Source organism: Sabethes cyaneus, chromosome 1 (genome assembly GCF_943734655.1).
Source record: "Sabethes cyaneus chromosome 1, idSabCyanKW18_F2, whole genome shotgun sequence".
NCBI classification, from domain to species: domain Eukaryota; kingdom Metazoa; phylum Arthropoda; class Insecta; order Diptera; family Culicidae; genus Sabethes; species Sabethes cyaneus.
Genome location: NC_071353.1, coordinates 36,440,266 through 36,462,026, shown reverse-complemented (window position 1 = coordinate 36,462,026; position 21,761 = coordinate 36,440,266). Strand labels below are relative to the sequence as shown.

Here is a 21,761-nt window from a genome sequence, read left to right as displayed (position 1 = left end):
AGGTGATGGTCGGATGCAATATCGGTACTGCGCTTGTTGCGGATGCGTACATCAAGAAGGCGCTTACTCCTCTTCCGGTTGAAGCAGATATGGTCATCCCCTCCACGTTTACACGTGGTCATGGCTAGAAATACTTGAATTATAACAATTAACTAGCTAACCTGTGGTGTCGTGTGGTTTCCGGCAGCCTAATCTTATAGTTCAGTGCCAGTTTTTCGAAGGGACGAGGCAGCCGGATGTGAATGAACCGGGTGAGAAAAAATATTTGAGTTAGCGATTTTCCCCACAATGTTTAACTACAGCCGATCCATTTCCTCGTACTGCACACGACCGGTACTCCGTATTATCTACCCGTTCACCGGTTCCCTTTTCACTGATCGTCAGATGATTGCCTACTGCTCAGACACGGTCGGCCTCGATTCACGCTTCCCCATAATGTTCATTTTGACCAAGTATTTCTTCACCGTTCGGCCGGTTACTATTACGTCTTAATCCTAGGCGCGGAGGGATGAGGCCACCTTGCTCTTAATCCTCCTCTTCAGCTTCTGTTGCACTCTACGGTGGCACAGCACCGTTAGACGACCGAAATCAGGCTTCCGTCCGACGCTGTCGCCTTTTTCCAGAAGGGACAGCATCGCTTATATTCAGCGTACACGAAATGCCTCACGCGGTGAAGCTGCCAGTACGAACAAAGCATCGAGCGTAGTTCCTTGACTGTTTCTTCTATTTGCTGCTGCAAATTAACTGCAACACTGTCGATTTTTTCTGAACACAACAGGGTTGCTGCCATTGGCACTGCGTAGGTAGATTTACCACCAGTTGGCAGGGTGATCGCAAGAACAATCACTAAAATTAGTCAATTTATTTATGCATAAAGGGTGTCCCACATCTAATTGCATCACCGAACAAACGCTGTAGAAAATTACATAATTAACCGATCCTTTTCAAACTTTCACACAATAGAATATAACCCATCAGTAAGCTTTCGGCATATTTATTTCATTCAACTTCAATACCATAACCGTATGCTACAATCTTTCGCTTAACTCCACTCAAAAAGTTTTGTGTAACATCTCGCTGCAGCTTCTTCTGTACGGAAACTCACTTTTTCACCCCCTAATTCTTAATTCTTCCGTAGTGCCTGCTTCATAATAAGCCAGTATTTTTCATTGGGCCTTAGTTCCGGTGCGTTGGGGGGTATGCTTGTTCATGTCATTGGGTACGAAAGTAACCTCGTTGGCTTCGTACCACTCCAGGACATCCTTTGGATAGTGGTACGAAGCTAGATCCGACCAGAAGATCGTAGGACCCTCGTGTTGCTTAAACAGAGCAAGCAGCCGCTTCTGTAGAGACTCCTTGAAGTAGATCTGCTCGTTTGCCCGTTTACAGTCTCGCTAGTCACGAACGGCGCACTCTGTTTGATACATGAGCATGTATTTCTTGGCAAACTTTAAAAGTTTCTGCATCCTTACTTTCTGCAGAACATCAAACTTCTGCTGGGCGCTGAAGTACAGTAGCCCCGGAAGCTGCCGGAAGTCCGCCTTGACGTTATCAGCATCCATGATGAGAGAGATGAGAATTTTTCAGGTGCTTGAGCAAAATAAATTCGCGGCGTTACTTTTCGGGTGACACCATTTTTTCCAATTTTCGAAAAACTGACCGTGATAAAAATACAGTGTAAACAATACACTCTAAACTATTTCTACCCAAATTTTCAAGAGAAAATACCCAATGGGTAATTTTCTACAGCGTATCAACAGTGATGCAATTTGATGTTGGACACCCTTTACGCGATGTGGAAGTTACTGTCCGAATACGCTGGGCAAGATTTTTCGCTAGAATGTCAGGAAACTAACCTGCAAATAATTATTGTTCGCGTCAAATCCGCTTGCAATTAGTCGAAGATGGATACAGGGAACGAGGTGGCAAGAACAGATTGAGAAAAATTTGGCGAGTGCCCGTGGGATTGGGGATAAGCGGTCATTAACCGTATTTGACGCAAAAATTATCTCAGAAGACGCCAGACCAATTAAGTAAGCAAGTAATTAACTATACCTAATTTCGGATAAATATTTTGAAAGTAATAATGTAGTTTCTATTTATTTTTCAGTTATTATCCCTAAATATAACTCAAAAAATGTTAAATGGTTATTATTTTCTCAAGCTATATATCTAGAACTCATCACAACAATGACAGTGCAATTTGATGCACTGGAAAAAGAACCTCTCCCGCTCTGCCCGTATGCTTGTTCCAATTTTCACTTGTGTCAAGTGAAATGACATTCCTAAAGCGGCATCTAGTCCAACCCACAAGCGCGCACCTACGGACGGCGCCAGCCAGACATTTTATCTCCGAAAGCATTCCGCACCTTTCCGGACACGGAACTGGAAAACACTTTTACACACATGAAATTTTCACTCTTCTAACGCTTGTCATGTGTATGCATGGCACATCTAACACAACATACAGCACCACGGATGATGGCAGCTTCCGCAAAGGGTCACCGAAGGCGACAGGTAGGAGACGCATTACATCGGATTTTGCAATAATTTACTCTGGGACTGTTGCGATTTCAGTTCGTCCTGCAGAACGGAAAAACAAAGTTGTGAAAACTGGAGGCCGTATGAACAATGTAAAAGAAGGCGTGACTTGCGGGAAAGTCCTTCACAAGAAAACTGCACGCCAGCAGTCGGTAGTGACTGGAGCTGAATTCGGAGCAAGCAACCAACGGGAGTGTGAGAGAATCACACAATTTTTTTCCTGAAGCTATTCACAACGTTCCTGCGGATTCTAAAACCCTCCGCATCGAACGCGAGTGATGCAATGTCACTTGTTGCTTCCGTTATCATACAGAAGACGAAAAAGAGAGCAAGCAAGCATTCTCGCGTACACCATTCCACACCTGATGGCTGTAGGCGGTAACGATCCTGCGCAGTGAACCGTTCCATCCATCGAAAGGACTCATTGGTTGCCGATGGAATCCATGAATGTTCCTTGCAAATAGGATTCAATTGCTGGTATTGAACAGAAGCTGTCCAGTCGTTACCGAACCACGACGAATAGCAAACGTGGAAAGATTTCAACTTCAAAAGTGAAACAAGTAAAAAAAAAAGTGATGTTCTGATTCAGAAGAATGAGTTGTTCGATACTTGTCCCAGATAGCCAAATAATGCTCCCGTACAATTCACACCAGCAGCAGCAACACGCGGAACAAAATCAACCACCAGCGCAGTTTTTTTACGATCAAAACTCTATCGGATTACCCGTCGGAATTGTACCTCTGGATCTGTCGCTTCGCCAAGGGAATGTACCAATGACTCCTCCGACAACTCCGTCACCACCACGAAAGCGAACGAAAGTATTCGATGAGGATGAATGGAGACTAAAACTTGTTAACAGCACTAATTTTCGGCCTACGAACCAATTCTCGGATACCGTTTGCATCGACGATAAAAAGTATTATGCAAACACAACACTAGCTAGCAGTTCCCGCTTCCGTTATTTCGACGATTCTGCCCGGTTACCACCTTTCAAATCGCTGCAACCAATAACTACAACCCCGGCGACAGTTTCGGCAACGAGTGCTTCACAGCAAACATCAGTCGATGAATTGATCGACATCACTGGTCAGGAGGACTCATCTGGAGAAGACTTTCGCCGTTCGCCGTCTAACATCGATGTCGAGTCTCTGGACCCCGATGAAGACGGGAATTGCGAAGCAGAAGACGTAGACGATGACGACAGTCAGCAGTCGATCAACATTGTTGACAGTGAAAAGGAAAACAGTGAAGCTGTACTGATAGATGGGCAGCGATATTTTGAGAACGAGAAGCTACACCTGCAAGCTATCGAAGGGTTTGCTAGACTGTTCGAACGAAGTTTCGTCGGATATGATCATCATCATGCGAAAGAACGTACTCCGAAACAGTGTTCTCAGCGTCCAAAATCTGACCGACGGCGTATCAAAACTCGTAAACAATTGGTAGATGAAGACAACAGTAGTCCCGTATCGGGAACTATCATTCGGAAGCTACAGGATGGCGAAGAGCTAGTCGTTCGCAAGGGAGACATCGATCCGGCGTTCAATGTAGTGGAGATAACCGACGAAGCAAAGGAAATTCTGTCCAAAATTGAAAATAAGATTGGCTCATATCTGTGTCAACTGTGCCGAGCGCTGTACGATGATGCCTTTGGTTTGGCCCAGCATCGCTGTTCGCGGATCGTACACATCGAGTACCGGTGCTCCGAGTGTGATAAAGTGTTTAACTGTCCGGCCAATCTTGCCTCGCACAAGCGCTGGCATAAACCGCGAAATGGGGCCGGTGGCCCGGGACAGTCCAGTAGTGCGGGCGAGTGTCGGGAGGGTAAAAGAAGAGGTGGTGGGACAGTAGTTTCGGACAGTGCGGAAAAGAAAGACGATGAGTGTGTCGAAATCGTGGATATTGCCGGTATGGAACGCGGAACCGCCGACGGTTCCCATGCTGCGGAGGATGTCTTCCGGTGCAGTCAGTGTGGAAAAAGTTTTAGAAGGTACGGTTCTATTTGTGTAACTTTAATACGGTTTCGGATACGTTACTACATTTTGCATGTTATGGGACAAACCGAACACCCCACTGCCCCAGTGCTAATACAGAAAGCTTGCAACTCTATCCTCAGAACCGAACTTAATGTCGTTTCCGAAACGAAGCTGCTTTTTCTATGGTATTTTGTGTGTTTCGCTTTGGGTAATGTTGACGATATAATATGATCTTCAGCATAGTATTCCGTCAAAATAGTGGTAGCGGCATATGTGTGCCAAGATCTTGGTAGAAAATGGAACAACAAACTTTTGCAGTAGACCCAGCTTGTTAATGTATTGATACAATATAGAAGAAAGTCGCTATGCCCTAACACCAGTGATTAAAATATTTGGAAAGAATGGGACAGTAGCATGATTTAACGGTACATCAATTATAGCAACTTTGCTTCTAAAACTAAACAAATGAGAATTGTCAAATGTTTCAACCATTTAAATCAATGAGGTGATGAATTTCATGAGAGTGCAGTTGCAAATGGTTACAAATGTTCAATATATAAGGAAAATAAGAAAAACAGCAGCAATGGGAGACTCGCTAGGTTACCGAGTCAACTTCAACAAGCGACTGGTCGTGGAACCTTAGTAAGTTCTGACCATTCGATGTCAAAGTGACTTTAGCATGGATTTATTCTCAGCCCTCTCATTATCAAATCTTCGGATTTATTCGTAATTCTACGGAATTAGGAATTATCTACAGACCTACAGATCCAGTGCTAGTAACTACGAATTTTCATAAACTTAAGAAAAACTTAAAGAAACGATATAAAAGTAACTTGTAGAGTTCTTCTTGGAGAAAGAAACGAACAGAATGGTAAACAGGGTTTCCTCTAATAGTCTAATGAATAGTGAATTCAAAATAATAGATTATGCTGCCCAATTCAAAAGGGTAGATTATGGGTATGTTATTGCTACCAATACGAACTTACATTTTTCACTTTGGCCGCAGATATAGGGTGATTTATCTATTTTGGACAAGCGTTACGCCTACTCTATTTTGGACATTTTCCATTTGATTTTGCCGTAAAAGTCCAAAATAGGGTACGCGTAACGCCTGTCAAAAATATATAAATCACCCTAACTTTCTCTTTACCATTTTATGCATTGTTGGTATGATATTCCCATCATGAATTCTGTAGGGCGACATAACTTACCACTGTCAAGCGAATAAGGTTGTTCTTTATGAACAAGTAGCCAAAATCATTATTCTATTTGTACTGATAAGCAAAACTCTTATTAAAACTGTTGAACGTTACATTCCTCAAAAAACACAACATAAGGTGATGAAAAGATAACTAAACTACGAAGAAAAGCAACGATGAGACGGCGAAAAGACTGCGTAACGATGACGAATATCCGAGCTCGACGAAAAGACGACAAAATACGGCGAAAATAATTTGAAAATATGATAAAAAGATGCCAAAGCAATGACTGAAAAAAAAGAAATAGGGTAAATGTATTATATTTCGCCCCCTAGAACCTAATTTCCAATTAACTATGAGAGTTTAGCTAGCTTAGATTGGATTTTTTCAAATTTATGTTACCAATTATGGTCAATCATCGTTTTCTCTATAAGAATTTATGATTTTTATCATTTATCGGTTACTTTTGATTATTGCAATTGGGCATTTAAAATCTTCAGAAATGATTTAATCTGCGCCCCCCTATATTCAATTTTGGTTCTAATTTTCGCCCCCAAGCGGAAAGACGCGTTATAAGCCGTTTTCATCGAGAAATATTCAAATTTAATTTTTTTGAGGATTTCTGGATCTTAATATGAATGCTTTTTTCCGATATTATTCGATTTTTGCACCGCAATTGAATTAGTGCTTCCATACATTTCCAGGGCTTGTCGTTATCACAGCATCAGGTTGGATATTTCCTGGGTCATTTGCATTGGAATAACCTATATGATTTTGTGAAATTATCACTCGCTCGAAATTTAGTTATTTTGCATATTAACTTGCATTTGCATTACTAACATATAATATACGCGACAAAATATAAAATCCAACTAATTTATAGGCAGCCACTAATGTTTTACTATGATTTGAACACGGGGACGAATGACTAAAACATCGAATTTTTGGTGTGCTATTTCTCTCTCTAAAATTTCTCTCTGAAATTCAAAATTATTACGCGCTAATGTACTTCAAAATGTTTTTTGTGCTATTTCAAAAAGTATCACAGATAAAACGTATCATAAATGGCATTGATTTATACTATTTCCCAGCATTTCAAAATAAGCTCAGTTTTCTACATCCGAAGAAAATAGTGTTGTTTAGTGTGAAAATAGTGGCGACATAAAATTTCAACATAAGTAAATTACAAAATTCTATGCAATTGATGTAAAATGAAAATAGATTTGATGTTATGAAAGGAGATATACATTTTTACAATGCCTAAAGGTTGAGATGTATAATAAAAGCAACCTTTACCCGGAGGGGCGAAAGATTGGAGAGGGGGCGAAGGCTAATGTAGGGGAGTGTCGTCGTGGTTGGGCCACGTTTTGGAATTCGCCCATAACTTTCGTTTCAAAAGTAATTTTGGAAATCTAAATACATCGTTGCAAAGGTCTAAGAATAAGGTATATTTCCGGAAAGTTTTGAACTGATTGCTTGAAAAATAAAAAAGTTATAGGCATTTACGTGAGACAAAAAATGTTGTCATAGTCGGGCCATGTTGTACAGCTTGGGTCACCGCAGAAAATCTAAGACATACGTATTGAAATTCTATATAGAGGCATGAAAAGAATGAATTCCGTGAACAACGGCTCATATAGGCACAAATACCCTATTGTTAATTGCATTCTTGCGAAATTTTGGCGATCTTGTAAAATCAGTATTGCTACAATTGCCTTTTCCGAATTGTACAACTACAATGAAATAACAACAAAGTATTTATCGTATTAATTTTGCTTCATTTCATCACATTTTACGTGACTGACATTCTCTAGCGATTATTGCGCTTCTGCGCTTAAAATTATGGTGGCCCAACCATGACTACTCAAGTGACCCGGCCTGTACAAATAGCGCTTTTCTAGTATTTCACCTTAGCCTTCCCAAACACCTTACTGGAGCGGATTTTTATATAGTCTACGTGTGCAGCACAACACACTTCATACAACATTTTCAATATTTATCTCGATAATTGCATTTCATGAATTATTTCCTGAAGAAAAGTTCATTGCGCGTGGAAAACTTTTTTTTTTGAAGATTTAGTCACTGAATTCAGTACGGGTGTTTTGAATACACGAATGAAACTCACAATATTGTGAAAAGTTAGCTATCACAGTAAGAAGTTTTACAATGATTGTATAATAGATATCATGAGTTACTAAAACTGTAAAATCGTGATGGCCCGACCATAACAGTGGCCCGACGATAACGACAATACCCTATCTCCCCTACACATCCAAAAAAGTTTAAAAAGCATGAAAAAGCCGGCGAAACATGCTATGAAAAAAAAAATGAAAAGATAACATTTTTGTAGTATTAACAACAAACGGGATGACGAAGAATAGTAAAAAAGTGACAAAAAGACAACAAAAGATGAAGAACAGACAACAAAAGGCGATTATAAAAATGCAAAAAGGTAACAAAAGAGATGAAAAAACAATCAATATACGCCAGTAAATTTAAATTCGTTTTAAGACTACCATTGGAATGCTGAGAATTCTCATATAATGGTATATCTTGCTACAGAAAACTAATTGTTTTATTTAGTTAATGCCATTGCATATCTAATTTGATGACTGTTTTTTGAAGCATTTTTTCTCAGCCTTCCGATGGTTGAAATCGGTTGGGAGAATCATGGCTAAAACAGCGATTTATTGATAAAATCCAATATGGCGACCAAATCCAAGATGGCCGCCAAAAATTTTTTTATTCCATTTGAAAGCCCTATTCTACTTCTTTACAGAACCGGGCAAGTTGTTAGTTGTTTCATTGCAAATTTATGAAATTTCACATGATATCTCAAGGTTTGCTGAAAATTCAACTTTTTTTGCAACTGTTAGGCCTCTTGGTGAATGAGGGGTCCACTATTTCGAGGTATTAAAAATGTAATTCTCATTTTTTAACCGTTTTCAACCAATTAAGTGCAAAAGTTTGCAGACCTCGTGTCAGTAGCGGCCCCGTTTCAACGAGAATTACTCACTGACACGAAATCCTATGCCGCATTGTCAAAACTTCTGTGGAAACCAAAACAAAAGTACTTCCTTCACGTTTTTTTTTCACACAAAAACCAAACAATTATCAGCAACTTCGTAATCGCGCATTGTATTTAGCGGAAAACAAATTTGCTCTCTGGTCTCCAAGACAAAAAGTATTTACATTAATATCCTTAATGCGAAAAGAAGTTTTAGCTTTTGTCATGTTACATTATTGTTTATCAATGGCGTTATAATAACACGATGTTGCGATGATGTTTCATGTTACTAGATATACACTAATATATTGGTGGCACCCGGGATAAGTATTGGATAACTCGAATCCAACGTTTTAAAAACATAAAGTTGCTCATTTGTTTTGTATTTCAATACTATAACCAGTGAAGTTTTCTGCAATTTAAAGAACTTTAAATAGTAACATGGAAGATGTTGCAAGTGTTGCTTGGGTTTGTTCAACTAGGATCAAACGTGCGATAGGGGTAAAGGCACAGAGAACAGACATTTATGTTCATATAAAATTTCATTCAAATGGTGTGTAAAACTTTTAATAATACACTAGCGACATCTATCTCAGGGTGCACCACTTGCTCTTCGATCATGTTGCCATATTCAATATAGTTTCTTGCTATGTTCTTCATATTTCAATAGCTGGCAACTCCACTGCCAGTTGCTGTAACAACGTATGCATGTTTGTTTATTGATTGTAAACATTTTTCGAACACGCGATGTATCAGTAAAATATGTGAAAATGTATTTACATGCATGCACCTATTTGTCGACGATTTTTGTATAGTAAAGTGTTTGGTGAAAGGTAGGACAATATTTATTATTCTGCCTTTATCTTTATACATTTTCATTCGTCAAAATGCCAGGAATAACCGTGTTCATCGTATGGTATGGTACGATTGTCATATGTAATTCGGAACGTCGGACTGATAGGTTTTCTGTGCAGTCAAAAATTAAAAAGAGAACTGTTCCGTTCTTTTGTTATCAGGTGTGAGCCTCTATTGGTGATAAGTTCCAATAGGTCAGCAATAATTAACCGTCCGCAAAAGTTCAAAAGCTAAAAGCAAAAGCTAAAATCATCAGGCTTACATAGTACTACACAGAATCGTAAGCTGAAACTGCCGGTGGTGGCAACCGTTAGAACCGAACAGAAAAATTCTTAAACCGGCCAGAAAAGATTGAGGTTGTCGTTCAGAATCGGTGTAACTCTGATTGACAAGCGAACTAGTTGCCACCGAACCACGATACCATGGAGCCAATTAAAACTACGTGCACGTATGCATTGCCAGCACAATAGAGCAATTCCCTATCATAAGATATGCATATGGCTTAGATCTTACAAATTATCAATATATTAAGCTTTCTGCTTTAATGCTGTTGTCTCCTAACAAATTCCAATACGATTGCTGATAGTTTTTGTTTATCCAAAAGCTTGGTTGCTGCAGTTACTGTAGCAACGTAGTTGGTTGTAATGTTTTGGTAGCAAATCAAAGCCCGCCTTGTCAGCGATGCGAGCGCCACACAACGGGAGCATTATCACATGCTTTCAAGATGGCGGTTTGGTTTTTACACACCCCACGAGATTAAGATGAATGTCTGTTCTCTGTGGTAAAGGTGCGATTTATGATTTATCAACATAGAATCTGCGTGATTTGACAATATTGGTATAGATGTTTGGCAACTTTGACAGCTTACATTTTTCCGCAAATGTTTAATTTTTGATAACTTCTAGCTTGGTTCGATCAGCGCTTCCCTTCGCTTGGGTAGAAAGGTACACGTTTTAATAAGCGTTACTTCAATGATCCTCTCTAACCTAATTTTCTGGTTTTTTCCCTTCACGTTTTAATTTCGTTGCATTCTTCTGCCGTCTCCTCCGTCGTTTGTAAAAACTACCGTTATTAAAAATTAATTGAATTCCTGACCTCATTAAAGGGCAACACTGTTAAGAAAATTTTCACTAAATATATTGTGTACATGCTTTCACAATAGGGCAAAATATTGATACATTGCATAGAGACTCACTACTTCTTATTTCTTATTAATACCAACACAGCCACAATAAAGGATTCCTGGAAATAATTTTAATTATTCCTAATCATAGAAATATTTCAAATCATTTTCTTGTCTGTATTAACATTTGCTAAATATCAGAGATAACAGAACAGAGATAAGAATAACATTTGCAATATGTTTAATCGGCCAGGCTAACTGTGAAGTATTGCCGCAAAGACGATTATACGAAATAAATCTTGTGTGAATAAGTTATTCATACATAGATGCGTTTCAAAATCAACAGGGAAAGAAGAAACGGGGATGTCTCGTACCGACTGTTTCTGATTAACTATAAATTTGTTTCGTTGGGAGTATCTTTGTTAATAAAGGTTAACTGATATTCCGGACCCTCGGGGATGAACTTATGGCATTTAGACCAAAAGCCCGGCTGCTATTGGCCAAGGTAATAGCGCCTTGTTTCGCTCACTGAAAATATATAAAATACACCAGCAACCCAAAAGTAGATAATTAAGTATTTTGGAATATATAAAAAATAATTTAACAATATCTGTGGAAATAACTTGATGTTACTGTACAAAATTCGCCGTCACCATCACATAAAAATTGTCGTAGAATAATTGATTCAAGAATCTTCAAAACAAGATGTCTGAAGAATCGAAAACTCTCCCCTCCGGGAAAATAGAAGACTCCAAACTTGCCATACATTACCCTTTGATTTTACAGTAGAGTATATAAATATAAGGAACGTCCTCACCCGATTTCAAATCTGGTGCTCAGGTTATATTGGCAATCGATGTCAGTTGAATCGGCCATGTCCTTAAATATTTCCGGAATACTATCGACAAAACGACGAATCTCGATTCAGTGGATAATATTGACCGGTATTCAATTCTTCTGTTCACAACGTTCACAACGGCACATTCTTCGAGAAATATCGGGAACAGATCCTCAAAGTGTTAGTTGCAGATAGCAACTTCGAGTATGGAGAAGGTATTTCACTATAATTTTCACTTCTGTCTGGTTTCGCATAAGCCGCTGAATATTTGGAAGTTTTACAGCATAGACATTCACATCGAAATTCACTTGAATTTAATATTTCTGAAACACGACACTATTCAAAAAAATTCAGCCGCAAAATTTTGCTTGCTTCAAAACGCTGTATCTCTAGATTGGCAAGGTGTGATTCTTATGTAAAAAATCTGGGGAATACGATTAAGTTGGAATATTTCAGATCAAATTGTACTCATTGAGAGAAAAACATAAATTTAGTTTTCAAATCGAATTAAAAAAAATTGGCAGAACTGGTGGTAAAAAATACTATTTCTTTTCTAATTCCTTGGACAATTTTCTTTAAAAATGTGAAAATAGTGTCTTTCTAGAATTAATTTTCCAGGAGATATAAGCAAAAGAAAACCAGCAGATTTGACGAAAACAAGGCTTTTGCTTATAAAAGGGAGGGCTCTCATAAAGGAAGGGGGAGTCCAATTAGCACCAAACTTGGGATTTTCGCTTTTTGACCCAAAATGAACAATCTGACCAAATTTGGTAAAAATCCGAGAAGGTCGATTACAAGTTTGGACTTTTTCTCGGTACTAAAATCCAGTGTTGGGCACAATTTCGCTAATTCGCTAAATCAGCGACGCTAAATTCTGATTAGTGAGTTAGCGTTTTCGCTAAATTTGAAGTACGTTAGCGAAACCATTAGCTTCGCTAAAAATAAACCCCTAAGATCGCTAATAGCTAAAACTGGAAAAGCTTGTTTTATGCATTGGTCAGAAATAATGTCCACATGTTCTATTGTTTGCAGCTGGAAGATTAGCGGTATTCAGTACAACGATTATCTTTAGCCGGTTTATTTCCTCTCCATCGTACCTCCTAACTTGGCTACTCAATAGAGCATTACCAGGTATGGCCACGTGGAGGCGCTAGGTAGGGGCTTGGGATGACTAGAGCTATATTGGATGCTCCTCATTTGGCTTCCCTATTTCGTGCCCCCCAACACTGTCAAAATCGAATAAATGAGAAACTTCGTTGAAACGACTACAATAAGCTTCCAGTGGGTTGTTATTTCCGTAAGCCGTGTAATGAGTCGAGCGTTGAAAGAACTTGTGAATATTAAAATTTAGGTTTTATGGTTTACAGTTCTACAAAATAACAGTTTTGTAGCATGGTTTTGATGAAAAACAATTGATTTAGTAAATTTTCATGTATTAAATTGCAGAAATCTGCTCTGCGGTGATCTTTTGATGGGGTAGATAGTACGATGTTGCCCTCAGTGTACGGAGACAGGCATAAATTTTGCCATATTGTACAGAAACCGCTTTATCCCACTGAAGGTTGTCTTGAAATACAAGCCCAAGGTTATTGGACTCACTACTTAGCTCAATCTGGTAACCTTCAATTGTAACTCCTGGAAGTGTCGATATGGTTACGCGCCTTGGTCCAAACAGCATTACTTTGGTTTTAGCAGGATTCAGCTTCAAAGAGTTGTTTCTCGCCCAATCAACTACATGTTGAATATCATGATTGATAAGCCCGATCAACTCTTCTATTGTGACGTTGGGACTACATGTCAAACGAACCCCATATTCGTCAATGAACATCGAAAACAATTGGCATCTCGAATTATTTTTTATGGGGTTTCTATGACATGTCATCGGAAACTACTTTAAGTTTGAAAATATACTTATCCGTGCTTATCCTTTGTAAATCAGCGGGATTAGGAAGCCATCAGCACTAAACAACACACTCGCGCAAACCGCAGAAATAAATATTGAGTTTTAACACTGAAAATTTCGAAAGCAACGGAGCGATAAAATAAAAACAACAATTCTGAACCGTGCTGCCAGAACTCTCCTCTGCTTACTATAACCGATAGATTAGTATAAAATTAGTTCCCATACGCTAGCAACAATGTAAGTTTTATTGTATTCTTATGGCGGTCTTCATGGCTAATTTTGGTTTTAAATGCCACCATAAGAGTGTAATAAATCCCAAAATATTACTTGGGTAGCCATCTATGTAGAATTCGTTACAAAAACAAAAAGCTCTTACTCAAAAATCGATATATTTTCGAAAAGTTTCTATCGTAAGCCCCTCGATTGTGTATGTTTCGATAATTCGCATATTTTGAGTTTTGACATGTTTTGAAACATACACAGGAAAATAATTAAACCCAAATATGCTTACTTTTGATTCAAATCGGACTTCCGTGCGGGAAATTAATTTTAGGTAAAAACGAATTACCTACTTTTGAGTACCAGCGTGAAAGTCACTATTCGGTAAATTGATTGCATAGAATCAATAATATCAATATCAACAGTCGCGAAGAAATTTTTACGTAAAATTACGTATTGTTGGTTTACTTAGATTTTGCGATGTTTTTAACCAAATGTTTAAGTAAAATTCAACCAAACGATGTATACATTCAACTTTACCTATTTGTTCGTTATTTTTTACGTAGCCTTAGGTATTTTTGTGGTAGAGTGTAGGGCTCAATCTACACTCTTAAATGAGCAAACTGGGTGGATTTAGCTAAAACTTGGTTAAAACTATTCAAAATACCCTTCTAGTGTACAAAATCAGATTTTGAGTAGTTTTTCAACTGAAAAATTGGAAGTAGGAACTTAAAAGTGGGTTATTTGTCGCAAAGAATAATTCAATACACTCAACCACCGCTAATATGAAAACACCTCGCTCAGATCAGGCGAATTCATTTTTAATCTGAATGTTTGGTAACTTTATTCATTTTCACATACGCGAAAGAAACGTTTCAAATATACGCGAATTATGAATGTCCGGATTGCAGGAGTAAATTGGAACGCCAATTTCAACTAAAATGGTGTATTTTAGGTGCTGGAGAGCGGTTGCACATGATCTACGTTACCGAAACTGCTGAACAAAAGGAAACGTATTAAGTTTTTTTTCCTTCTTTCAATTTGTTCGGTCAAGTTAACTGTTAATTGCCATCAAGCGTTAACCGACGCTTGTGCATTTTTTACCGGGGTACAGATTAAAAATGTTCATATTAAAGAAAATCATTCCAGTGGGGGTACACGGCAATCGGTAGCAAGTAGCCAAAATTGCTTGAATTTTTTACCCAAATTTTGCGTTTGTCCACTTTAAGGGCATTTTGAGTAGTTTCAACCAAATTTTATTAACAGGTAGAATCATTTGAGAGTGTAGTGCATTTGTGCACGTGATCACATTCGGACACCAATATCGTCCAGAAACTGTTCCTCGCCTGTCTTGTAGCACAGAAGATGAATGGTAAAGTTGCCCGGAAGCGCGCATACTGATACTGAGCATACTGATAAGCCCTTATAGTCGTGGAAATGGTTCTCTGGCCGGACGAATCCAAATTTGAGCTGTTTAACCCATTTCCTCCCAGCGCACAGTGGGCAAAATCGATTGAAAAACTGAACAGAACTGTTTGTTGCCGCTGTTTTTAAGTGGTAAAAAGTAACTTTTCTTATGTAAAAAATCACGAGAAATCGATTGGTGATGGTCTCAACGTGCGGAAATGACGGGAAGTAGCCCATTTTGCCCCATTCACCCCTATTTTCTAATAGTTTTGAAAGAACCATGTACAAACTCTCTCTAATTAGAGATTCTATGGTAAGAACAAGAAGAAGAATACTAGGATAAAGGTATGTGAACAATTTTATTTCAATACAACATAATCAAGAAGTCTGTTTTTCCCAATTTTACTCAAGGTTTTTGAGCCACATGCCAATTCGAAACTTTTTCCAGAGATTTTCAAGAAGGCACACTTGTTGGACAGGTTGAAAAAGTCAGAAGATCGAACGACGATTAAGCTTTTCACAAAAATGTCGTGTAAGGGAATGTATTGCCTTGTTTTACACTACAACTTGTATGAAATCTGAGAATGTATTGATAGGAAAAGGAGTAACTATGAAAGAGCTCCGATTTCGTTCAAATTTGGTGTGTTTGTTCCTAGTTTTTGTAGTTCAGAATGTGTAGCCTGCCGTAATACGGCCACCTATTCAGTCCGCTATTCGCTCCCCAAATCTCTGAAGCAAGTGACTTAAGCGCCACCTCGTGAGAGGGTCACTTGCCACGTTCAGGCTTGCCCGGCCAGAAACTCCGCCTCAGGGCGGGTCAGTTAAATAAACTCAAAGGGGGGGAAAACAAAACAGCAGACGCAATCCGCCAAAGGTACTCAGTCTACGAACGATAATGTCTCTAAAATCTCAGAAGTTCACTAAAAATCCCTACTATCAGAAACCGACTCGTTTTTCTCATCACCGGCCCAAAACTCTGTACGAACAGATCACTGACCAGCTTCGAAAGTCCGAGTGCGGGGACTGTTTTCCCAGGCAGTCCAACCTGGAGTACTAAATCACCAAAATCAAACAAACTAAGACGAACGCGAGACGTGAGACACCTTTAGACTATTTAAACCGCATCAAACATCACTCCATTAATAGAATTAACGAAACAAAATCTACGAATTTTACAATTTTTATTCTACGTCTAACATGCTTTCTATACCTAGGATTTTTGTTGAACTACTCTAATATTTCTTACGGCACCATAATTGCGTGGGTGGAGAATTCTAATGCGCCTACATCTATACTTTTAGCACGGCCTGCTGCTCTAAAAATTCTTCAGCGTATTGGCTAGGCTCGCGAGCTTTAGTTTACTACGATGGTATGTGTTGGCTCACTGTAGCGCTTTAGCGCATCACCCTGCGCAGGGATTTTATAGCGTACTCACTGGTTTAGCGGAGATTCCCACTACTCCACGGCGATGCTGCAATCCGGGTACCGCAGCTACAGTGAATCACCGCCAAAGGCGGTTTATGTGCTGGACTGCACTATGCTGGCTCCAAAACAAAATGGCGTCTACCTCAGCATATGCCGGCTAGTCCAACCAGCGGTTTTTATGTGCTGCACGGGCCGATTAATCCAATCGGCGGCGGTTTAGCGGTGCCAGAATCCCCGATTCTAGCCGAAAGTGGGTCGAAGAGTGTGCGGCAGGAGGGTAGATGAGCTTTGCGGCGGTGTGGTTGTTAGCTTTCGCCGAGCGCTTGAAAATTTTAAAAAATTGAACACAAAAAGCCGTCGAACGGCTGTTCGACGCGGTGAGCCAAAGCCAAGAGCCAATTTTTAAATTCGCACTATTTACCTTTTGTATTCTCCACACTTGCTTGCAAAGCCTCCACTGATTTTACTCCTGACTGCGCTATCCTGCCTAACGAAGGATACTTAATTAATTTAACTAACCTAAAGACATTCTCACTCTTAGCACAAACCTCGTTTCAATTCGCGGAACAAAAAATCACACACTCTGACTTGCTCCACTGATCGGATAGAAATGATCGAAGCGAGATTTGAAATACCCTCAGATAGGAACGAGGTTTTAAATTTGAAAGCGGAATTTTGTAACGAACTTCTGCGACCAATTCAAACGCGAACAAATCTCTCTTTTTCCCTTTGGTTTTATGCATCTAACCATTTCATTTCCCAGAGTTTATTGAACTTTCTTCGGGCTAATTTGAAGAAGAACATGGCAAGCAACTCTACGCTTCGTGCTTCGAAATTTGAGTTTTGCGAATAGCGAATGAGCGGCTCTAGGAAAGAGAAAACTCGGCTAAATTGTACGCAAGGTGCATTGCGTATGCGTAGCCAACTAGCCATAATTTCTAGTGGCACATGCTCTAATTGCTAAACTTATCGAAACTACAGGAACAAACTAATTTAATGACCCTAATTGCTACAAATGCTTTGAGCTGCAGTCGAATATATTTTCTGAAAAGCTGGTTGAAGTATCTTTTATTAAGAACCAAATCTAATCTAATCTAATCTCACACTAACGCAGCCAATTCTGGAAGGCATCCTGGAAAATGACGATTACTTGAATCAATCATTTTTCTTGTCAACGGCCAGGCCAACTGCGCAGCATGTACCGCAGAGAGAATTCCAAGGAATCAAGTGGAACTAGAAAAAATACCTAATTCCATCAAACTCCTTGAAATCAAGGGAAGGAAGAAAGCGTGGACCTCCCGTACCAAACGCTTCCCATATACATAGATAATGATTTATTTACAGTCGTTGGGAGTATCTTTGCTAATAAGGGTTAAGTGATACTCCGGACCCTCAGGGATGAACTAATGGCATTTAGACCAGAAGCCAGGCTGCAATTGGCCAAGGATATAGCGCCTTATTTCGCTCTCTGAAAATAGATTAGTTTACCAAAAAATTAGTATAAATCATATAATACTTGAAATTAAAGTCGTGTGGTTTAATGGTTGCCTAAAACTACATTTGTAAGGTTAGGAACTGAAAACCGCACGACCCCGCACCTCCTAGCTTGGCTACTCAATTATACAAATTGAAGTATTTCCAGGTATGGCCACGTGGAGGCGCTAGGTAGGGGCTTGGGATGGCTAGAGCTATGTTGGGCGCTTCTTCCTAGTTGCCTTCCCCATTTCATACCCAATCTTTTATTAAAAACCAAAATCAATAAAATCAGTTCAGTGGTTCAAAAGTTATGAAGTTTTGGATGAAATAAAATCGGAAAGCATCTAATCGGCTTTTCATAGTGCTTCAACTTGCTTTTAATTCAGCACTGTGAATGCTAATTTAAAGCTGCTATGCATTGATAATGCTGAATTATATCTGGCAGCATGTAACTTGCAAATATAAAGCAGTTTTCAAGCTTAATTCACTGCTTAGTGGTTGCTTGGGTAGCGTGTGGCGCAGATCGAGCGTGGAGCGTCAGGAGTGCGAAATGTGGGGGAGGAATTGTATTGATCTGGGCTATTTTTCGTACGATGGAGTGAGAAGCCTCGTTAAAATCAATGGGATGATGACGATAGATTCCTACATGAACATCTTGCGGTAAAAACTGTAGGTTCCGATCCAGACGGGCCTGAAAGAGAAGTTTGTATTTCAGCAGGACAACAATCCGAAGTATACCGTCAAGAACACCAAACCTTTTATCTGGTCTTGTTAACTCAAGCCGTTAGAATGGCCTAAACAAAGCCCAGAGTTCGGACGATTCTCGATACCAGGGTTGACAAAACTGGTGTTAACAATAAAAATAACTATTTTGTAGCCCTAGAGCGCGCCTGAGAAGAGCTCGATACACAGAACCTTAAGAACCTGGTGAATATAAATTGAATTTTTCTCTTTAAGTAATTTTTTAGTATTCTATAAGTGACGCTTGAAATGAATTTAAAAAATAGGATATCAAAAATAACTGCAGTGTGTTTACTTTAATTTGATCCAATAAATGAGAGATAATCAAAAAATTATGAGGTGGGCACTTTATTTTGCCTATCAGTGTATTTACCTCTATTATAAATTTTGTAAACGATTATTAACCGCTGTTTTATTTTCAACATTTTGCACTTACAGACAAAGTTACCTTAAGAAACACCTCCAATCTCATCAAACGCCAACGGATGGTTCTGGTCGTTCGAATGGCCCCGGAATAATGTGCGCAGCGTCGTTGGTTCAGCAGAATGCAGCCGCTGCGGCTGCTCTCTTCTGCGGTCAATCACAACAGCATCCCGTAAGCGGAGCGCTGCCATCCGGTGGGACATACCCTCGTGCGGGGAATAACTCCGTTGGAGGTCTTTTTCCCTTTTCGGCAGCTTATGGCGGTCACTTTCCGAAGGACCCCGGAAACTATTCCGAATTCGAGAAACGACGCTGGCAGTCGATAAGCGAGCTGTATCTACAGCAGAGGGATCGACTTTCTGCCTTTCAGTATGTTCGGCATCACCAATACGAGGACTATCTCAAAAGGTTGGTGTTCTCGTTACTATCAGCATTCAATTATTTTAAAACTTCATCGGGTTTCGTTTACTAGCATTCAACCATTCCATTTTGGACGCGAGAAATCCTGACAGAACGTGCTCCGGCCGGTACCTCGACTAGCAGCACCGGCAAATTTATGGGGACAAAGCCAGCTAGCTTCAGCGGAGTCACTGACTTCAATGTCAACTCCAACAGCAATAAGTAATTCATCCACCGAAAGAATACAACGCTCCCAGTCTACCGTGACCACAAACTCACCATTCCACCAAATGACGAGTTCGCGCCTGCCACCAACGGCTGCTGCCCGAATTATAGAACATGTGCACCAAAACTATTCCTAAACCCTCTACTGTACAACCTTGTAGGCCAAAACAAATATAAACAAATTAGCTTTGTATACAGTTACTACCAAATTGTTACAAAAAATTTCCCTTAGGACTATTATCGAAATCAAATCCCCGAAAGAATGTCTAGCGTTAAAACAAGAAAATAAAATCAATCTATCCCGATATAGTCCGAATCATATAACATCAATAAATAGGCTTTTGATAGCACATTATAGTAGCAAATAATGATAATCAGTTTACGACCAGCTTGTGTTTTACTACTGCTCGTACAGCCATGTCTCTCCCCTCGGGAACCGAAACTGAACCCGAAAGGAAGAAGCAACCGTCAACAGGTAGGTAAGTCAATCTACCCTAATCGTCGTCAGACGACGGCAGAGCGAATTGATTCCTTTGAACCAGGGGGAATCCGAGCCAGCCGAGTGTTTTTGAAGGGAAATTGAAAAACAAACAAAACTTCCGGCCTTCGGACGGACTGCCCTACTTGTTTTTATTGTACCGCTCTGGAGACACGACTGTCATTTATTCCAATGGTTTTCCTAGGAAAAGGAACAACAGAACTGACCACATCTAGGTAGGTAGTATGATTTCTTTTTATTTTTTGCTGTGATGGTTTTGATTTACTATGCATCAGACAGTCGATTGAATATCGTTGATATAATCAGTGTCATTGATATTGGTGTGTCCCAAACTGGAGCACACTGACGACGTGTTCAACCTTATGTGTAAAATTTGACGGATAACCAAATAATTTCTGTAACTCACAAGCCCTGGGTTTTAATTTCATCGGCCACCATTTTTGCATAAGTAAATTAATTAATTGCATAAAATAGTCCTAGCTTCAAGTCTAATTTCAAGTCCAGTTATAAACTTAATATGAGATTTACTTTCAAACTTAAATTAAGCTCAATTTCAAGTTAAAACTTCTCATTAATACATTTCTTCGTACGCTTCTCGAAGACTAATGACTCACGTTACAATAAACGTCATTATTTTATAAACCTTGGCTCTACAGTTTTTTCTTCTTCTTCTTCTTCTTCTTCTTTTTCTTTTTTTTTCTTCTACCAACCGACAGCTGCACCAAGAATTCCTTCCAACTATACTCGGTCATGGGTCACTCGTCGTCAATTCGTTGCGCGTCTCGACACACGCAAGTCGGTTTCAAACTGGTCGAGCCATCTAGCACGTTGGACCCCTCCATTTCTGGTGCCGGTGAGGCTCTTGAAAAGAACGGATTTCACTGCACAGTCGCTCGGCATCCTTGCGACGCAGCCAGCCTGCCGTAGTGTTCCAACTGTCGCCAGGTGTACGATGGGAATCTCGCCAAGTAGTGCCTGCAACTCATACCCCTACGCCACACTCCGCTATCCGTTTGTACTCCGCCAAAAATAGTCAGCAACACTTTACGTTCAAATACGGCAAGTGCACGTATGTCTTCCGTAAGCAAAGTTGCTGTCCCAAATCTGTAGAGGACTACCGGCCTGATTAACGTTCTGTATACCTTAAGCTTTGTGTGGTGGCGTATGCTTCTTGATCGAAGCGTCTTGGTGAGGGAAAAGTAGGCTCGACTTCCAGCTTGAGCGCGTCGTTGAATCTCCTTACTCGTGTTATTGTCGGCGGTGACTAGAGATCGCAAATATACGAACTCATTAACCATTTTCAGTTCATCGCCGTCAATAGTCACTGTCCGTTGAAAGCAAATGAGTCTGGATCTAGTCTGGATGGATGAGTCAGGAATTTCAGCTTGGTGTAGATTACTCTAGTGTAGATTACTCTGGTGTAGATTACTACTCTTGCTGAAGATCGTGCTCCTCGTGTCGATGCCCGCTCGGTGGATCACATCTTCAATAACGATATTAAATAA

At 39.7% G+C, this 21,761-nt stretch overlaps 1 protein-coding gene across 1 annotated transcript; it reads left to right on the top strand.

Annotated features, from left to right (window-relative positions):
• The first annotated feature begins 2,435 nt into the window (after positions 1-2,435).
• Positions 2,436-19,642, top strand: LOC128745562 (zinc finger protein 37). The gene is made up of 5 exons (XM_053842636.1): positions 2,436-2,517; positions 2,578-2,736; positions 3,160-4,531; positions 19,149-19,541; positions 19,606-19,642. The coding sequence occupies exons 1-5, from the start codon at positions 2,436-2,438 to the stop codon at positions 19,640-19,642; spliced, it is 2,043 nt and encodes a 680-aa protein (XP_053698611.1).
• The last annotated feature ends 2,119 nt before the right edge of the window (positions 19,643-21,761 follow it).

Coding starts and splice junctions, on each gene's coding strand:
- LOC128745562 (XM_053842636.1), top strand. CDS start 2,436: ATGTGTATGCATGGCACATCTAACACAACATACAGCACCACGGATGAT. Junction 2,518..2,577: donor AGGGTCACCGAAGGCGACAG/GTAGGAGACGCA, acceptor TTGCGATTTCAG/TTCGTCCTGCAGAACGGAAA. Junction 19,542..19,605: donor TACGAGGACTATCTCAAAAG/GTTGGTGTTCTC, acceptor TTCGTTTACTAG/CATTCAACCATTCCATTTTG.